The following is a 17,184-nucleotide window of genomic DNA, read 5'->3' on the forward strand; positions in this document are numbered from 1 at the left end:
AATTTTTCAAAATAAAACATCTTTCGTATTCCGAAATAAAACGGAATTAAGGCAAGTTCTTTCTGTGCGGCCCGGTACCAAATGCCCTGCGGACCGGTACCGGTCCGCGGACCGGCGGTTGGGGACCCCTGCCTTACATGATGCGCACTATTTTTTTGGTAAGGATAGCATTCAAGTTCATCTGGTCGTTCATTTTCCAAACATTACCCGGAAGCAGACCTCTTGATCACTGGTCAGATCAGGAGTACAATACATCATGTAATGCATTCTGGTTAGAAATAACACTGGTTTGCTTCGAAAAATAAACGCGATTGACAGAAATATTTTCTAGATCCATTTTTTTGGCACTGAAGACAGCAGGACTGATCATTTTGCCCCCATATAATCCATTTTCTTTTGTTGCACCACCATATGCTACATTTTGGGAGGGGCTGTTTTGCTAGGCTACTATCAAGTTAAAAATTCCAAAATAATAAATAAAACGGCAGCACAGAGACACAGAAAGAAACATGAATGAGATATTCGGATTCTACAAGGCCAATTCCAATGCAGTTGGGATGCTGTATTCAACATCAATACAACCAGAATAAAATGATTCACAAATTATATTCAACCTAAATCAGAATCAGAATCAAATTTATTGTCCAAGTATGCAAGAAACACACCAAAGACACCATTCTTGCTCAAAGGTACATATAGGTTTTGGAGAAACCGTCCAAGCAACGCCTTTTTCATGGACGCCGCTACTTATTTCAGCAAGACGATGCCAAACCACATTCTGCACGTGTTACAACAGTGTGGCTTTGTAGTAAAAGACAGCATTCTAGACTGGCCTGCCTGCAGTCCAGACCTGTCTACCATTGGAAATGTGTGGCGCATTATGAAGCGTAAAATATGACAACGGAGTGGTAAATAGTTAAAGCTATACATCAACCTAGAATAGAAAAGAATTCCACTAACAAACCTTCAATAATTCATGTTCTCAGCTACCACAAGTTTATTGAATGTTGTTAAAAGGTGGTGTAACACATGACCCTGCCCCAGCTTTTTGGAATGTGTTGCAGCCATAAAATTCATTATTAAATATATTTTCCTTGTAGTGTTTTCAATTAAATATAGTTTGAACATGATTTTGCAAATCAATGTATTCTGTTTTCATTTATGTTTAACACAACATCCAAACTTTTGTGGAATTAGGTTTTGACATCTGAAACTGCTCTAGAAAATGTTCTCGGCTGCTGTTTCCGCATATTTTTTGTTTTTTTTTTGGTGAGTGGGGGTTAGGTGGGGTGCAAACCAGTGTAATTGAAGTATGAGCCTCGGCTTTTCATACAGCCTCCTAAGACATTTAGACAATTTTAAAGTAGCAGTTCATCCAATACAGGTCCGTGCCATTGTTTGGACAGGACTACCATTGCACTGTTTTTACTTTGCAGGTGTTTCGTGTTAAGTGATGAAATGCGTCTTGGTTTGGCTCAGAGCTTCAGTTTTCCCGCCTCAACCCCCCTGGGACTGGCGCGCCGCATCATATCGTAGCATCCACTTGCTGTGTATTATTCCGTTCCATGTCTCCCAGCTTTGTGCTTATCATGTGGTCACATCAAGGCCTGCAAATGCTGTGGATGAGCACCCTGCCTGGGGTTAAGGTGTTGAATGTAGCACCCAAAGCAAGCTGTGCTGAAGGCAGCATGCCTTTTGACGGTGAAACGTGCTCAACTGTGATTGAGCAGTGCTTTTTAGTTTAGTTCACTGACTTGATTCTACGTTGACCTGGAAAGTGTTCAATCAATGTATGGCTTGAAAAGTGTGCAAATGGGTTTGTGCTTGCTGGTGGGGAAGCAGAGTTTCTCACTGAAAACACAAGGCTGCACGCTCTCCGTTGTGTTGAATCTCCTCTCTTAATTTGGGCAGTGCAGAAAGGGAGGCTGTGTCACACTCGCTCCTGTCTGTTAGTCCTATTTGTCTTCAACTGACCTTTGATTTCACACTGTATTGCTTTTCTCAGGTTATGGACAAGAGTTTATTTTTGGAGTGTGTGCGTGCGTGTGTGTGTGTGTGTGTGTGTGTGTGTGTGTGTGTGTGTGTGTGTGTGTGTGTGTGTGTGTGTGTGTGTATGTGTGTGTGTGTGTGTGTGTGTGTGCATGTGTGTGTGTGTGCCGACAATAGTGGAAGCCTTATCTGTTAAATAATTCCACAACAGATCACTGAGTTCAACAGCAGCAAAATATTGGGCTTGCTGTAACGGCAAGCACACGGGCACCCTTGGGAAAAGTCCCTCGGCGATACACTGTGCAGGATGTGCTACAGAACCTTCAACCTACTCTCATTAAACATTCCACAATGTTTGATCAACCCTCTCTATTCCGTGCGACTGTATGAATGTTGTTTGTGGACATGAGAGGAAAGCTATTTATTTTTTTGCTGTTTTTACATTGCAGTTGTGCAATGGCATTTGAATGTTCAATCCAAAATGGATTGGATTGTATCTTTACAATTGCAATGTGACTACTCTGAGTAGTCACATTGCATCATTGGTAGTCACATCACAGTAGTCAGTAGTGACCCACTGAGAGGAGACGTTTTCCACTCCACGTTCATGTTTAATCATCTTCAGAAGATCTTTGGAGTCACGTGCATTGTTGTGACGGGGCGTAACCACACATAAAAGCATCACTCCAGAAATTGCAAGTTCAAGAAATCAGAATTATTCCTCATCCAGTGTAATTCATCACTGTTGGGCGGACTCCTGGCATCTCCAAAATGGCTAGTTTTCAGGAAACCAAAAACCGTCCTCTTACTTGCCGTCGACAAGTGAAGAGGTGGTTGGTCGTTGTCTGGCACCTCCTTGAGGCCTGATGCTGGCAGGCATGTTGATACATGGCCCTGAATTACATGATGCAGTGGCAGCAACTAACCACCAGATTCATATCAGCAGTCTTTTGGCTATTTACCGATTTGATTCCTCAATTTGTCTGAAGAATTTCCCCATCTGTACGCCCTAATATATTTGAATCCCAACCAGGTTGAGGAATATTCCGCGAAATGGGTATGCGTGCTGATACTAGCTTTGGGGAAGCAGGTACCTTTAATTGAGGGTTTTGTCAACAGGTACAACAAATATGGTGTGGCAAAGGAGAACAAAAGTGTATTTATTTATTTATTTCTGAACGTCCCCTGTGAGCCTGTCCAGATACCACCCAGTTCATTGGCTTGCCCGTAAAGTGTAGCAAATAGAAGCCATGCCTTTGGCCCTTTGTTCAACTCTGACATGACTGTTGGGACACCTTTGTTCTGGGAGGAAGAAGAGTCCCATTCACAGAGTGCCCGGGGAACAAATTGAATCTGCTTGACAATTAATGGCCATGCACCGTCTTTAATTAAGAGCATGAAGCCAGCGATCAACAGCAGGGAGATAAAGAGAAGAGTGCTGCACACAGCCAGACCGGCCTCACAAAGGAGGCGGCCATCGTGTCTGCTTGATCGATTTTCTGCTGTCGGCGGGGAGCAGCCTTCACATGCTGCCTTTGACTCCCCTCTGAACCGAGACAAACTTTTAGATACTGATAACGCACGCATGGCAGACGGGATGGACCATTCATATTCAAAAGTTTGCCCAAGGCTTGTCTCCTTGACGGGAGCTTCGGTCGCTGCAAACTTTCAATGGCGGCAAGGTGTTTGAACTTCAGGTGTGGCCCCACATGATTGTGATTGAAACATGAGCACAAGGCACACAATCAGAGCGATGGATTTACAATACAATAGGTACAAAAATAAGAGCCACGGCGACACAACGCTCTAGTCTAGACAGAAGGACAAATGCGCAAACACTTATAGATCTTCACAATTCACAGAAAGTCATTCACTTACATGGACATTTGAAAGGCCTTCTCATGCAGCTAAGATAATTCAGCAAGAACTAATAGTAGTGAACGGATTTGACTTATGAAGTGCGTGCATATCCAGATAGTGTGTGTGTGTGTGTGTGTGCGTGTGTGTGTGTGTGTGCGTGTGTGTGTGTGTGCGTGTGTGCGTGTGTGCGTGTGTACGTGCGTGTGCATGCCGACTGGTAGACGGAGATGTCATTTGCTCATAAAAGAATGACGGCGGTCAGTTTGCATTGCACAGAATGGACAGAAGTGGTAACGGGCAGACAGAGGATACTTTCATACTAACATGTCAGAGCGGGTGGGAAAACAGGACCTTGGGCCAAATAATTGGCCTGAACTGGATGGATGACCAAGTGATTCTTTTTATTTCATTTTAAGGATACAGAGTGCTGTCAATGGATTACTTACTGACTGTTTTAATCTCATGACCTTCACCTGTACTCCCACTGTTCTCTCATATTTGCTAGATTCTGCCAACGGTGATTCCCAAGCTTGGTGTATGCTGTGAGCAATCATTTAGGGTCCCGTGGGGAATTATCCAATTTGTGCAAAAATAATTTCTTCTGCATTCTTTTCACCTCTCTATTCCAGCGATGTCTGGTGACAGGCTGATCAATTAAATGCGCTTCCACTAGATAGCAGATCTGATCTAATCTAATCTCATCAAATAAACCTGTGTATCCACTTGGGATTGGTATGCTAGTCTACACACGCCAATACACTCTGTTGGGCTGTGACTTTTGGGTTTTGTACTTTACTGTGCATGCTTGTCTGCTGCACATTCACCACTAACAGTTGTACGTGTATCTGCTTCAAAGTGCATCTCACGGATGTGGTCAAGTGTCAAAGATGTGCACGAGCACAAGTTGAAGATTTGAGAACCCAATAATTTGAAGTAGCACCTGCTTCATTCAAATGTCCAGTGTGGATTTATTTCGGTTTAACGGTTGGACGCAAGGACGAGGGAGTGAAAAGTGTTGACAGACGTTTTAGCCGTCTACAAGGATTGCATAAATGACTTCCCGCCCGATTAAGGAAACACCAGCAAAATGATCAAGCTTCACCTGTGTTTTTATTACAGCCGCAGCTATTGATTATTTTGGTATTTGGATATTCTATTGAAAATTCTATCAACTAATAATTTATTCGGATTTTTAATGATGTCAAAAGCACAGTAGCGATGTTTCCGGCTAAAACAGCACATTTGAGTAAGCCTGGTTTGTTCAAAATTGATCAGTAGGACCTGCCACTGTGTCACGCTGTCACCATCAAAATGGGCAGGGTCATTTTTGTCAATTCGACTGCCTTTGACAAGTTGTCTGACAGCTCTTGACAGCCTATGTGGGGTAATAGCTAGCTGCTAGCCATTAACCGCTAACAGGTGGCGTGTTATATTTTTAATTTTTGTGTCCTTAATTAGTGACTGAACACAATTTCAGGATGAAGATGTGTTGCTATTGGTTAGTGATGACAATGTAAATATACTGGGCTCCGACTGTTGAGGCTCTTCAAGCGGAAAGACCAGCCAAGTCAGCCCCCACGCCATGTCAATGAAACAGGTTCACACTTTAAACTTAGCTAGTCAAATTGTGAGTGCATTGAGATGAGATTCATACTTTTTGAGACATTTTTGTTTGTTTGTGGTGTGTCGTGATAGTTTTCTCATGTGTAATGGGCGCCTTGGCTCAATGAGGTGTGGGGAACAGTGGTCTGGAAAATTTAGCATTTCCATTCAAGTTGGAGCATAGATTGAGAGCTGTGATGAGGTTCTTACGTTCGCAGTTCCCTGCGCGTATGAGTGGAAGAGTAAGAAGCCAGTGATTTAGGAGTGCAGTTTGTAGTTGCACGGCACCGGGTGTATCTTGGATTGAAACTTTGAAATTGGTTTCATGCAAGGGCGCTTCAGTCATTTGGTGCTCGTGAATAGCCTAACTCAGAGGTGGGTAGAATTGACTGAAGGCTGAAATAAATCCGCCCGTCAATGGGCTCACATGAGACAGACTCATTTGCACACGGAAGACGGAAGCCTGCGGAGTCACTGCTTGAAACGTGATTGATACGAGCTGGATGGTGACCTTCCAGATTCCGCTCTCCTCTTGGCTTTTAGAATGGGGTACGTGCTGGAGGTTCTTCCAGTTTCTCCTCAGAGTTCGTTCATATTTTGATGGCACACAATGCCCTCGCTCTGGGTTTTCATAGCCATATTTGTCAGAGCATCAACCATGTCTGCCATTTTCAATTTCAATGAGGAAGAAATAGACCCTGCGGCTATTGTCGGTGCAATCTGACACTTCCTTTATCACAACAGCAACACCTGTCAAAGGGAAGGCACAGAGTAAGGGAAGGCACAAACCGCGGGTTCTTGTACCGCAGGTTTTCTTCCTCATGAGCAGAAGTCAGATAGAGAGAAAAGTTCAGCACCACATTTGGGGAGCACCCTGGAGTCTCAGCGGTGGGGCTGTGCTAAGGCTGGAGGCTTCGCCACTCAATGCGCTGCTTGGTCGGGCTACCAGCAGTGGTTGGCTTGATGTCGATGAAGGAAAGGATGTGAAGAGTACACTTCTGAGGTCAGACAGCCACGGGGTGCCTGCAAGTCACCCTTGCACCTTCCAAGCGCATCCCACAGTCCTTTTCAAGGCACACACGTGCACATGTTTATACATTTTATTCCTGTGAATTCTCGGCTGTGACATGTCAATGTACACGTCTGAAAGCCTTTGGCAGAAGTTGGCACCAGCACGGGAAGGAATTCAGAGGAGGAAGAGGGCCAAGAGAATCATTGCACAGGACACATTTCTCAAGGGTAGAGCAGTAGGAGGTCCCATATGGGCTTGGGAACAGCAGGCACACACACATCCCAAGCATTAACCACAATGAAGCCTAATCATAGCTGACAGAGATGAATGTGTTTCATCTTAATCAACTTTACGTCCAATTCCGTGTTGATGTGCACTCGCACAAAACTTGAACTTTTGGATTGAAATTGTCGGGTTTCAGTGGCATTTTGTAGACCCAAATAATTGAGGAGCAGAAGGAGACTGCATCACAAACTTTGCAAATTCTAGGCAACACCATCCTTTGTCATTCCAGTAGTAGTGGAAGCACATCTGTTTTTCATGGGAAATTGAACATGACGAACATAAATCCCCAGTGCTGCACCGCAAAAAAACAACATGCACTGTAATTAAAATATACATTAAGTGAAGAGTTGATTGAGTTCTCTGGTGCACAATGGCATTTTCGTTGGAAAAAAAAAAACCTACAGAAGAGTCAACTCTACAATCATGTATTTTATTTTTTTCTCCAAGCAGGAGTTTCATTATCGGCAATAGTTGCATCCACTCCTCATTCGACCATACATATGTGCAATCGGGTGTGTATACCATATACGTGTGAAGTATGACATTCGGCTTCAAGGGGTCACCAGTCATGGACGATCAAGATGAAATCCAGCTGATTCCGGCTACTGGTCCATCGATTGAGGCCTCTCCAAGAATAAGGGACACATGGAGGCAGAGTGAAAATAACGGAATGCATGGCCAAGCCTGTGACATATTGCATGTAGAACGGATTGTGTGGCGGAGCAGCAACTGGGCTGAGCATTGTTTATGGGAGCAGAGGGGCATGCAGCTTGAAGGAATAAGAGAAATCTTCCCAGGAGACTGCTGTACTTTTTTTAAGGGTGGTGTTGAGAGCAGCATGCCAATCTGAAACGGCCATTGACCAACAAATGGAAAACAACATCGTGATCTGGGATCAATACCAAATGAAATGAGATACAGTGTACATATATTGTGGCTTTCTTTTGAGCTTTTACGTTTGTCTTGTCTTTTTACTTTGCCAAAAAACAAACAAAACAACAGCGACAACAATGCTGCCTGCTAGAACAAAGAGACCTACGTGACTAGATGATGCATTGTATTGCAAAATCGAAATCAAGAAGGTGGCCTCGATAGTGTTATGTGCGTGTGTATGTGTTGCAGACATGGTGCACAGTTGTCGCCCGAGACCTTTAGTCACACTTTTTTTCATAGTTTGGCTGGTCCTGTGACGTATTCTCTAACTGGAGCAATTTTCTTGTTCTATATAAATAAAGTAGTTCACGGGAGTTTTGCTCGAGCAAAAAAAAAAAAAAAAAATCATAAATTGGGATGTACTGGAACCAGCTTTTTGTTTACATCGTAAAATGTTCCCGCGAGCCCATTTTCTATGACAGTTACAGATTTAAATCATCTGGGGCTGCCAGTTGACACATCTTAAAAAAGAATGTGTACGGAGTTCGGACACTTAAAATCCATCCATCTTCCAATCCACTTTATACTCACAAGGGTCACGGGGGGCTCTGGAGCCTATCCCAGCTGTCTTCGGGCAGTAGGAGGGGAACATCCTGAACCGGTTGCCAGCCAATTGCAGGGCACACAGAGACGAAAAACCATCCGCGCTCACACTCACACCTTGGGACAATTTAGCGTTGCATGTTTTTGGAACGTGGGAGAGTACCCAGAGAAAACCCACGCAGGCATGGGGAGAACATGCAAACTCCACACAGGAAGGCCGGAGCCGTGATCGAACCCACGACTAACCACTGGACCAACGAGCCGCCTCACAATTGAAATTATACCTTTTATTCAATGCTCTTCAATCTTTGCATGACACCCTGCAAATCTTCTCTGGTGATCTGACATTGAGCAAACACACACACACACACACACACACACACACACACACACACACACACACACACACACACCTATCCTATAAATATCCTTTGAAGCCAGCAGAGGGACTCATAGAACAGCCTCACAACACTTAAACAGATGCCAAGTGCAGCTGCCAACAGCCTTTACCCTGCTCACACCCCGTTGTTTTATATTTCCATTTCTCTCTCTCCTTTCTGTTTCTGTTTCACCCCTCTGAATTCCTCTGCTCTGACCATCCACGTCCATCCCAACAGATACACTGCACCTTAGAAGTAGAAGTGTTCAAACAATTGCAAAGGCTGTAGATGGATCTTAGCATGCTAGAACAGATGCACTCACTTCTTGCACCTTCCTTAAAGAATAATATTGCGCCCCGGACTCCATACATAAAGTACGTATGTGATATATTACTGCTTGTGCATTAACAATTCATGAGGCAAACAACAAAACAAAGACGCACAAAATGACCCAGTGCCTTTTCTTGCCTTGAAACACGCTTACTTTTTGATGGCCACTTTCATGCTTCCCTTGGTTGAAATGCATTTCGCAATGTCATGCACGCTGGCAAAAAGTAAGAAGCATTGATGGTTCCCTCGTGTCTGTCTTCCTCGCGATCCCTCCTTCATGTATCTTTGCATCTCCTCTGGGTCTAATTGCATTTCAATTTGTTGCTGACATAATGTTATGGCGGATTCGAGCTTCCGCACCGACCCAAGAGCGGATTCGCTGGTGGCCCCCGGGCTGGCTCGTTTCCTGGTTCGCTTTGCCGGAAATATGGGAACACCTGGTGCACGGCTGGAAAACGCAGGTCACCAGGGAGGTTTCCTCTCCCTATCGCCATCCCTTGGTCCCACTCTCTTGCGCTTCCTGCTTCCAAGTAGAGGACAAGGTCAACGCTTTGGCAATGCATTCCCCAGACTTCACCGCAAGCCAGGCCACAGGCATCCTCCTCCTTTTCAAACCCATTTGACTCATCTTGTCTTTCACATACATCCTCTTGCTCCCACATATTCATTTCATTAGATCAAGCTTTTACGGCAATCAATAGAGTTGTTAAAATGGAATTTTTTAATGCGATTCACTTGCGTTCGATGATTAACTAGCCATTGCCCAAGATTGGCCTCTGAGCCAGAAGTGGCTACAGTGTATGTTGTTAACACGTATACTTCCTGGGACACATGTCCAATCTGCGCTTTTATTGAGGAAACCAGTCTACCGACTGGTTCCTCACGGGTTATCATATCAGTATATAAAATGCTAATATTCATCATTTTCTCATTGGTTTCTCAGTTTTTCTGTTGACGATGCAGCTTGCGTTTTGTTGTTATGAAAATGAAGTACAGTCATTTGAACTTTGGATACCAGGTGTGAACTCGTGTTATGCTGACCAGTGATGGGTAGGCAGCAAGCTTATTATAATTAACGAAAACCAACAAATAACGTGAAACGTACAAAAGAGGCTCCTTTAAGGTGCTGGTGAACTACGCCCATGTTTGGACTGCCGAAATGGAGCTGTCTGCGTTGTCGTTTGCGTCAGTGGTGAGCGTGAGTCCATGTGTGTCAATGTTTGCTTCAAACTATAGTAGTAGCACTGAGTGTGCATCCTACCACGACTGTGAGGGAATTCGGAATGTGTGTTCTGCTTGTAGATTAAACTAGTGTGGAAATGAAGAAATGAGTTCTAGAAATGTAATGTGTGTGCGTGGGCTTAGCATCACCGTGTCCGCTGAGAGGGTCAGAGCAGTGCGCAATTGCTCATGCGTGCAGCTTGGAGAGAACACAGCGAAGGAGTCTCTTTTTTTTTTTTTTGCATGTAATTTGGTCAACAACAAGCAAAATGCCGTCTATCTGTGCCATAGCATTCCCTTCTATCTTTGGTCGTAAATAAGCATTATTTTGTAATCACTGCTGTCATTTATCCAACTGTGGTATGTTAGACTACGCATCGAATGACATCAATCAAAGGGCATTGTGGGTGCGATGGCCAGATGAAGCTTTCTGAAGACATTCCGTCCAATCGGTTCACAAAAGGTTAATTTCTTGACGCTTGGTGTGCTGGCCAGAATCTTGAGTGTCATTTAAACTTCGGTGTGATGTCTTTCTTTGCACTCTTCTGAAAGTGCCTGCTTGGGAACAGTCAGTGAAATTAAAACATCATTTGACCTTGTGGTGTTGATTCATGTAATCTGTTTAGGATTAATTTGTGGTTAATGCTACGGTACGGAAGAACAAGATCCATTAGGACATGGAAGTCTTGCGAATTTGTGTGCTTATGAAGGCTTTCTTTCATTATTATTTTTAACGATGTATTTTTAGTTTACTTTTTTTTAAAGAAATAATGTTTTCTCCAGATATCGGCTTGGGTGCAAGTTTCTCTCCCCCAGTAGTGACAGGTAATACGCATTATAGTTCAAATTCAATTTGTTTTTATTACAGGCTTTTTAATTTATTTTTTCGCAGACTCCGTGAACAATTGTATTGGTCACAGGAAATTATCCTGGCTCAAACACGGCAACTGAAACGCAAGTTTACTGGAATCCATTACGTTGCTTTTCTCACCAACTTGTCGAGTTAATATTCACACACATGAACCGATTCTCCAAACAGCGAGACTTCATTGTTCATCGGGCTGTGTGGTGGTCTGATATCTACGGCAACACCCTTTTTTTTAGGAGGGTGCCGGGCTTCCGGTTCTCCTCCGAGTTCTTTGGAAACTTGTGGTGTTAAAAGAGTAAATTCAACTCATTGATACTCTGCCTCCGCCTTCCGTGCCACAGCTAAATTTAAGCGGGAAAAATATGTGCAAACGAGACCTCCCTTACAATGACACTGAAAACACACATGCCCGTGGCCTCCATTATCTTTGTTTTGAAAGATGGTCTGTCATGGGCACCCTTGACGACTTCCTTCTCATGAAAGTTTTTGTGTTTCTTTCTTTTTCACGGAATAAAAAAACAGACTCTTCTTCTCATCGGGAATTGACGTTGATTTGATTTGGCCATCTGTGACCTGATTAAATGGTTGTTTCGCTGTGTCATGCTGCTTAATTTTTTTTTCAACACATGGATGGTGAAATCCGAAATTGTTTGCCGTTTAGCACAGCTTGGCGGCAGGAAGTTTTGTTTGGTTGCAGAACCCACCGCCAAATTCCAGTCTTCTTCCATTCTGAGTTTGCAGTAGTGCTAAATTGCTAACCGTACCTAGCATGCCACCAACGGAAGATATAAATAATAACTAACATTGGTTTGACAAGCGCTGTTGTGATTAAACTGTAACCAATTCAATGCCTCACTGGCCATCTGGAGAAATGCAGAATGATTGGATTTGCATGAGGACGTTTCTTGTTCGAAGGCAGGCCCGTTGACGCAGGCTCCGCCGGCGTGATTTTGATCAGCCATACTGGCCTTCGCCAGCGTGGCGAGCTTGGGACGTATTCACCTCGCCACCCCTATGTTGCAACTCACCATTGGCCATGTGGCTAATGGAGCGCGTACATGCTGTCACTGTATGCAGAGTTGTGTTCCGTGTTTGTAGGCATTTTTGAAGTTAGCTATTGGATGCAATTGATTGAAACATGATATGTGCCACAGGCTTCCTTCCTCGAGGAGCGTCTGCCTTTACCAAAATGGCTAATTGGTGGATTACTCTAAAATGGTCCTTACTGATGCCTTAAGGTGTGGGACTGGATTCTCTGAGAGCGTTTCCTACGTAATGTTAAGTGCAGTACAGAAAGGTATGTGCATGACTGTCTGCCGCCCTCGCTTTGTATTATTTACTGTCAGCTGAGGTACACAGTCGACGCAGAAGGAGAGGACGATGCTGTGTTGCGAGAGGCACCCCTATCTGTCCTTCTAAAGGAACAGTGACACCCTCAGTTGCTTGCGAGGAAGAGGAGGAGCAGCAGCAGGAGGAGGAGGAGAGGGAGCAAAACCGTTTGGCCTCCGGTCATCCCAGGACAGCACCTCCCTCCATCATGGACGACCTCCATCAGTGTTACCCTCATTTTTGTCTGCCTTTTGCGCCCTACGAAAGGTGACAGTTGTCATCCATCCCACAAATTGTTGTTGGGCGCATGGGGACTGGAACTGATTGTGACAACCATATTAAAGACGGGGTCGCATAGTGTATATTTTCTCCGAGTGCTTTTTCTGCCGCCTGTCGTGGTGCAAAGAAGTGAAATGGAATGAATAAGTTAGCGTCATCTCCAATTTCACCCAGACAGACATTTCGAAAGCCAATTCTCTCTGGGGGGAGATGTTTTAACCTCGAGAGAAAGAGAAAAAAAAAATCACTTGATGTACACGACGGTGCTGTAAATTTTCCCCAAATGAACGCTCCTTCTTAATAGATCTTCCTTTGTTAAATTTATGTTTGAGCCGATGAGTGGAGGCAAAAAGCTCAGAAACACAAAGATGAATGCAAGAATGAAAGCTTCCATCTCATTGCAACACTAACCGTGTGTCAGGCCGAGGCAGACGACCAGTGATCAGATGCTCTTATTGTCAGTCAGCCGACAGAAACACACACTGACATACTCTCCATCCCAATCAGTTCAGGCACTGCTCCATCATGCTCTTCTAACAAGGAGACAAAGGATGCAAATGAGATGGCCACAGCTCCACTCATCCGCTCCAAACTGGCTTGAACGGAATTCTCTTGCGCTTTCTTGGCAGCGGCGTTCAATGCTACTTGCGCAATATACGTCGGGAAAAACCTCAGCCAGGATCATGTCAGAGTGGCTGATGAGGCAAAGTGGAAGGAAGCACAAGCAGCCTTGCCGGAGCAAAACTCTTGACATGTGAGGTTGAGCAAGGAGGCGTGTGCGTCTACCGAGTGAGCGCCTGCCCTCAATATTTCCCCAGCGACTGAGCTCAGAACCGAGGCGTCGAGGTCAGCAAATTGTCCAGAGCCCATTGACGGCTGCTGGCTTGACTTTGATGCGGTATCAGTGTTGAGCACTGCGCTTCCCCCACCTATTCTTCTTGCACTCACCCACAAACGTGTTTGCTCAACCTGAACGCATGGTAGCCTCTCATTATGCCGCCCGTGCAAACTTTGTCTCTTTGCAGCTGTTTAATGGCTGCACGTCTGTTTTTGTTTGTTTCCTCGCCATAAGATTATTCCACCTTTATGGTTGGTCGGGGGCTTGGTATTATCCCTGGCATCTGTTCAGAGGTAGGGGGTTGTGAGGTGTGGGGGGAGGGGGGGGAATAAAGAGCCAGAGGTATCACGGCTCTCCTATGTATCTTTCACATGAGCCCATGCTTCTGCCTCGCTCCTCCTCTGGTCGTGAGAACGGTGCATGGAGTTTTAAGAGAGGAGTGATGGAGCAGGGCTCAGTGCTAACAGGCTCTGTGGTAACCCCCCCCCCCCCACCCCGATCTCCCTGCTGAATATTTTGCGGTAATCTCATCAGAGCTGTTAGTTTAATTTACTTACAGATGCGTGCATAAAAATAATGTTAGCGTGACCCTTTTTTCCTTGTGCTCGCCGTAATTGTTATTGAAAAAATTAACACATTTGCTCTGCGTGTTTGTGCTTCCACAAAACACTTGTCACTGAGGTTAGTGTTGGGCTTTCTTCAGCCTGAACAGAGTCAAGCAACCTTGCAAAGACAGAGCGAGAAAAGCACAACCATCGAAATAGCAAGTCCTAGTCCCCTTCCGCGCCTGGAGGCAAGGCCACCAGTTCATGCTCCAGCCTCCTTTAGTTGGGCCTGCTGCCTGGAAACAGCCTCACATGGCCGCCCCCTGCAGCATCCTTATTGGCAATGGCTGACGTGCTGTGTCTCTGGGCCAGGTCATACTTACGCCAACGTCCATCTTGAATAAGAAACGAAGGGATGGCTTTTTTCTGCTTGACGTTCTTTCTTTCTTACTTATGAGCTGCACTCGGTCCAAAGAAGCAGTGGAACTTTTCTACATTTTTCCATTGAGAACCTGAGCCTTAGACAACAAGCAAGACAGTATTCTACCAAAGAAAACACTTCACCTTGTAGAGAAGTGCACATCTTTAAATTCATTTGGACATCGGCACCATCTCTGTCCTTGCGTCAAATGCTCTTGGCAGTCCAAGTGCGTGATAAATGTCTTAGCTGAGGCGTGAATTGCCGCCTGTCGCTGGTAATCATTGCCTTGTCAAATAGAATGTAATGTGCTTTTATTTATGCCCATTAGTTTGGTGAGAAAATGGCCAGCTGAGGTCCAGCATCTTCTCTCGTACGCTCAGACTTTTGCATTCGCAAGGCAAGCACAGGAAATATGAATGTGGCTTATCCCCCCGCCCCAATTTCATTCTGTAGCAGGCGTTTCAGGCTCGTATTTGAAGCGGGCCGCATCACAGTTATGGTTTGACTGTGAAGCCATATACAACAATGGCCTCATTATATCACACATACACAACAAAGTGATGGATTGCGAGTTGTGAAAAATAATGTGTTTGGTTATTTTTCAACCTATTTCAAAAGGGGGATTGGTAACAAAAAATGAAGACAATTTGCAATGTTGTGTTTAGCAAGAAACATGAAGTGAATGCACCTGATTTGCCTTTAGAGTGATGTGACGGGGCCAGATCCGGCACCCGCTCTTCGGGTTTGGCACGTGTGATCTATATAACATTGCGTAGTCCATCACTTGACTCCAAAGGCTCCACGGGCTTTCCTAAACTAGCAGCACACACTGTAGTGGATGACTGTTGTGTGATTTTTATTCAAAGGTGAAAGAGGGGATTGATCCTTAGAGGAGTGTCAAGGGCAGATCAAAAGGATTTGGGAGAGGATCGGGCCAAAACTATTAGAAGCCGCTGTGTCTGGAAGACACAGACGTCCATCTTTCATTCAGTGAGCACCTTAATTGTCCTTGAGCTTGATCAAAGCTTTCGGAACAAAGATGGTCTCAGATGATGTTCTGACCTTAACTGCCTTCAACTTTTGCCTTTCTCGTTAGCTTTACTGGTCTCCGTTTACCCGCTGGTACTGTTTTGCCTCCATGTATACTGCTGGCTAAGCTGTCGGAATACCAACTAAGTGGTCTGAACGTATTATAAGCACCAGAGAAGTGTGATGACAAATGACATATCAAAGTCTCACACGCCTCCCCTCTCCTCTCCGCTCTTTTTCGCAGGAGATCGCAGCTTACTTGATAACATTTGAAAAGCATGAAGAATGGCTAACAACGTCCCCTAAAACAAGGTAAGACAATTACACCGTCATCTGTAAAAACACCACTTGTGATTCATTGTCATCAAATTCATCAGCAACGTCTTTTGTGTTCAACTCTTTCTGGCTGATATCACAACACGCTCCTTTTACTTGTCTCAAAGTCACATTTACATATCTTCACATTTACCTTTAAACTAAAAATGTATTTTCATGGATGGATGGATTGATGCATTGGCAAGCTGCAAATAGCTTTGAAATCAAGTTCCAGCTGCTCCGAAGGGTCCCAAATGTCAGTTTCGGACCACAAAATGAGTTGGCTGTTCATTCGAGGCCTCCAGTGCCAAGAGTGACATGTTCATGCATTTTGAATCAGTCCGATATGTTTAGCGTGTCGTCTTCTTTTTGCTCTGCAGCCAGTTGTGTGGATCCTCATGCATGTCTAAATCGGACCCCGGGCTTTTTAACACAGCCCCTCACGCTCCTGTCACCCTGCACCTTCTCACAGACGGACATTGACACGAGCTGTGCACAATGACTCCGGTAATAAGAATACTTTGACTGAAGAGCAATGCGAAAATGTATTTTTCATCAAGGCTCTTCCTCATGAACTAAGAATTCTCATTCTGGTTACTATGTACTACAGCATATAAGGTATGCAATTCTGGTGAATGATGCATATGTGGAATGTAAAAATACAAGCAGGTTAACCACCCCAAACAAACAAACAAACAAACAAACAAACAAAATACAAAGCTGAAGGATGTACCGAAATTGAAAATGTTACAGCGCTGGCATGTTCCGAAACGAGACAGGGCCAACCGCGACACTTGCAAGACTTTTGATCCAGTTGCTTTCGAGCCAAATGATTGCCAGGATCATCACAGCCGCTCTGTCACATATGTGCGGCTGTCATTAGCCTGTATGCACCGGGATCGTCATTTCTCCGTGCAGGTGCTGCAATGTCAGAAAGCAGAACACCAGGGAGCGTCTCCCTTGTGGGGACATCTGCAGAACACCTGACAACACAAAAACACATCCCATGGCGTCAGGGAGCCATCGCTGTGGGACAGCTTTTGTTGCGGTGCGAAATGTGTGGACCTTAACAAGGGAGACATGTGGAGAAGTGTGAAGTGTTTGTATTTTCCTCGATGTCAGTAAAAGGGCAGAACGTAGTGATGGATGGCAGGCCAGGAAAGCTTGTCAGCAATGAGAGGATGCTGCGTATATGTGTGATTGAGCGGAGCTGATTGATGGCTGGCCTCCATATGAAAAGCTTTCTGCTCAAGGTAGTAGGTGAAAGGTCAAACATGGGACACCTATGCTTAAGTGCTGCCTTCGCAACTGTCATCACACATCTGGTTGCTGGCTCTGCGCGGGCACGTGTGTGTGTGTGTGTGTGTGTGTGTGTGTGTGTGTGTGTGTGTGTGTGTGTGTGTGT

General features: G+C 44.8%; 1 protein-coding gene across 1 annotated transcript in view; it reads left to right on the plus strand.

Annotated features, from left to right (window-relative positions):
* camta1a (calmodulin binding transcription activator 1a) overlaps positions 1-17,184 on the plus strand; it is a 330,976-nt gene that overhangs the window by 131,966 nt on the left and 181,826 nt on the right. Inside the window, exon 4 of the mRNA XM_019865117.1 lies at positions 15,709-15,776. Within this exon, the coding sequence (XP_019720676.1) occupies positions 15,709-15,776 (68 nt within the window). The remainder of the gene's footprint in view (positions 1-15,708; positions 15,777-17,184) is intronic.

This window comes from Hippocampus comes, unplaced genomic scaffold (genome assembly GCF_001891065.2).
Source record: "Hippocampus comes isolate QL1 unplaced genomic scaffold, H_comes_QL1_v1.1 scaffold124, whole genome shotgun sequence".
Classification (NCBI taxonomy): domain Eukaryota; kingdom Metazoa; phylum Chordata; class Actinopteri; order Syngnathiformes; family Syngnathidae; genus Hippocampus; species Hippocampus comes.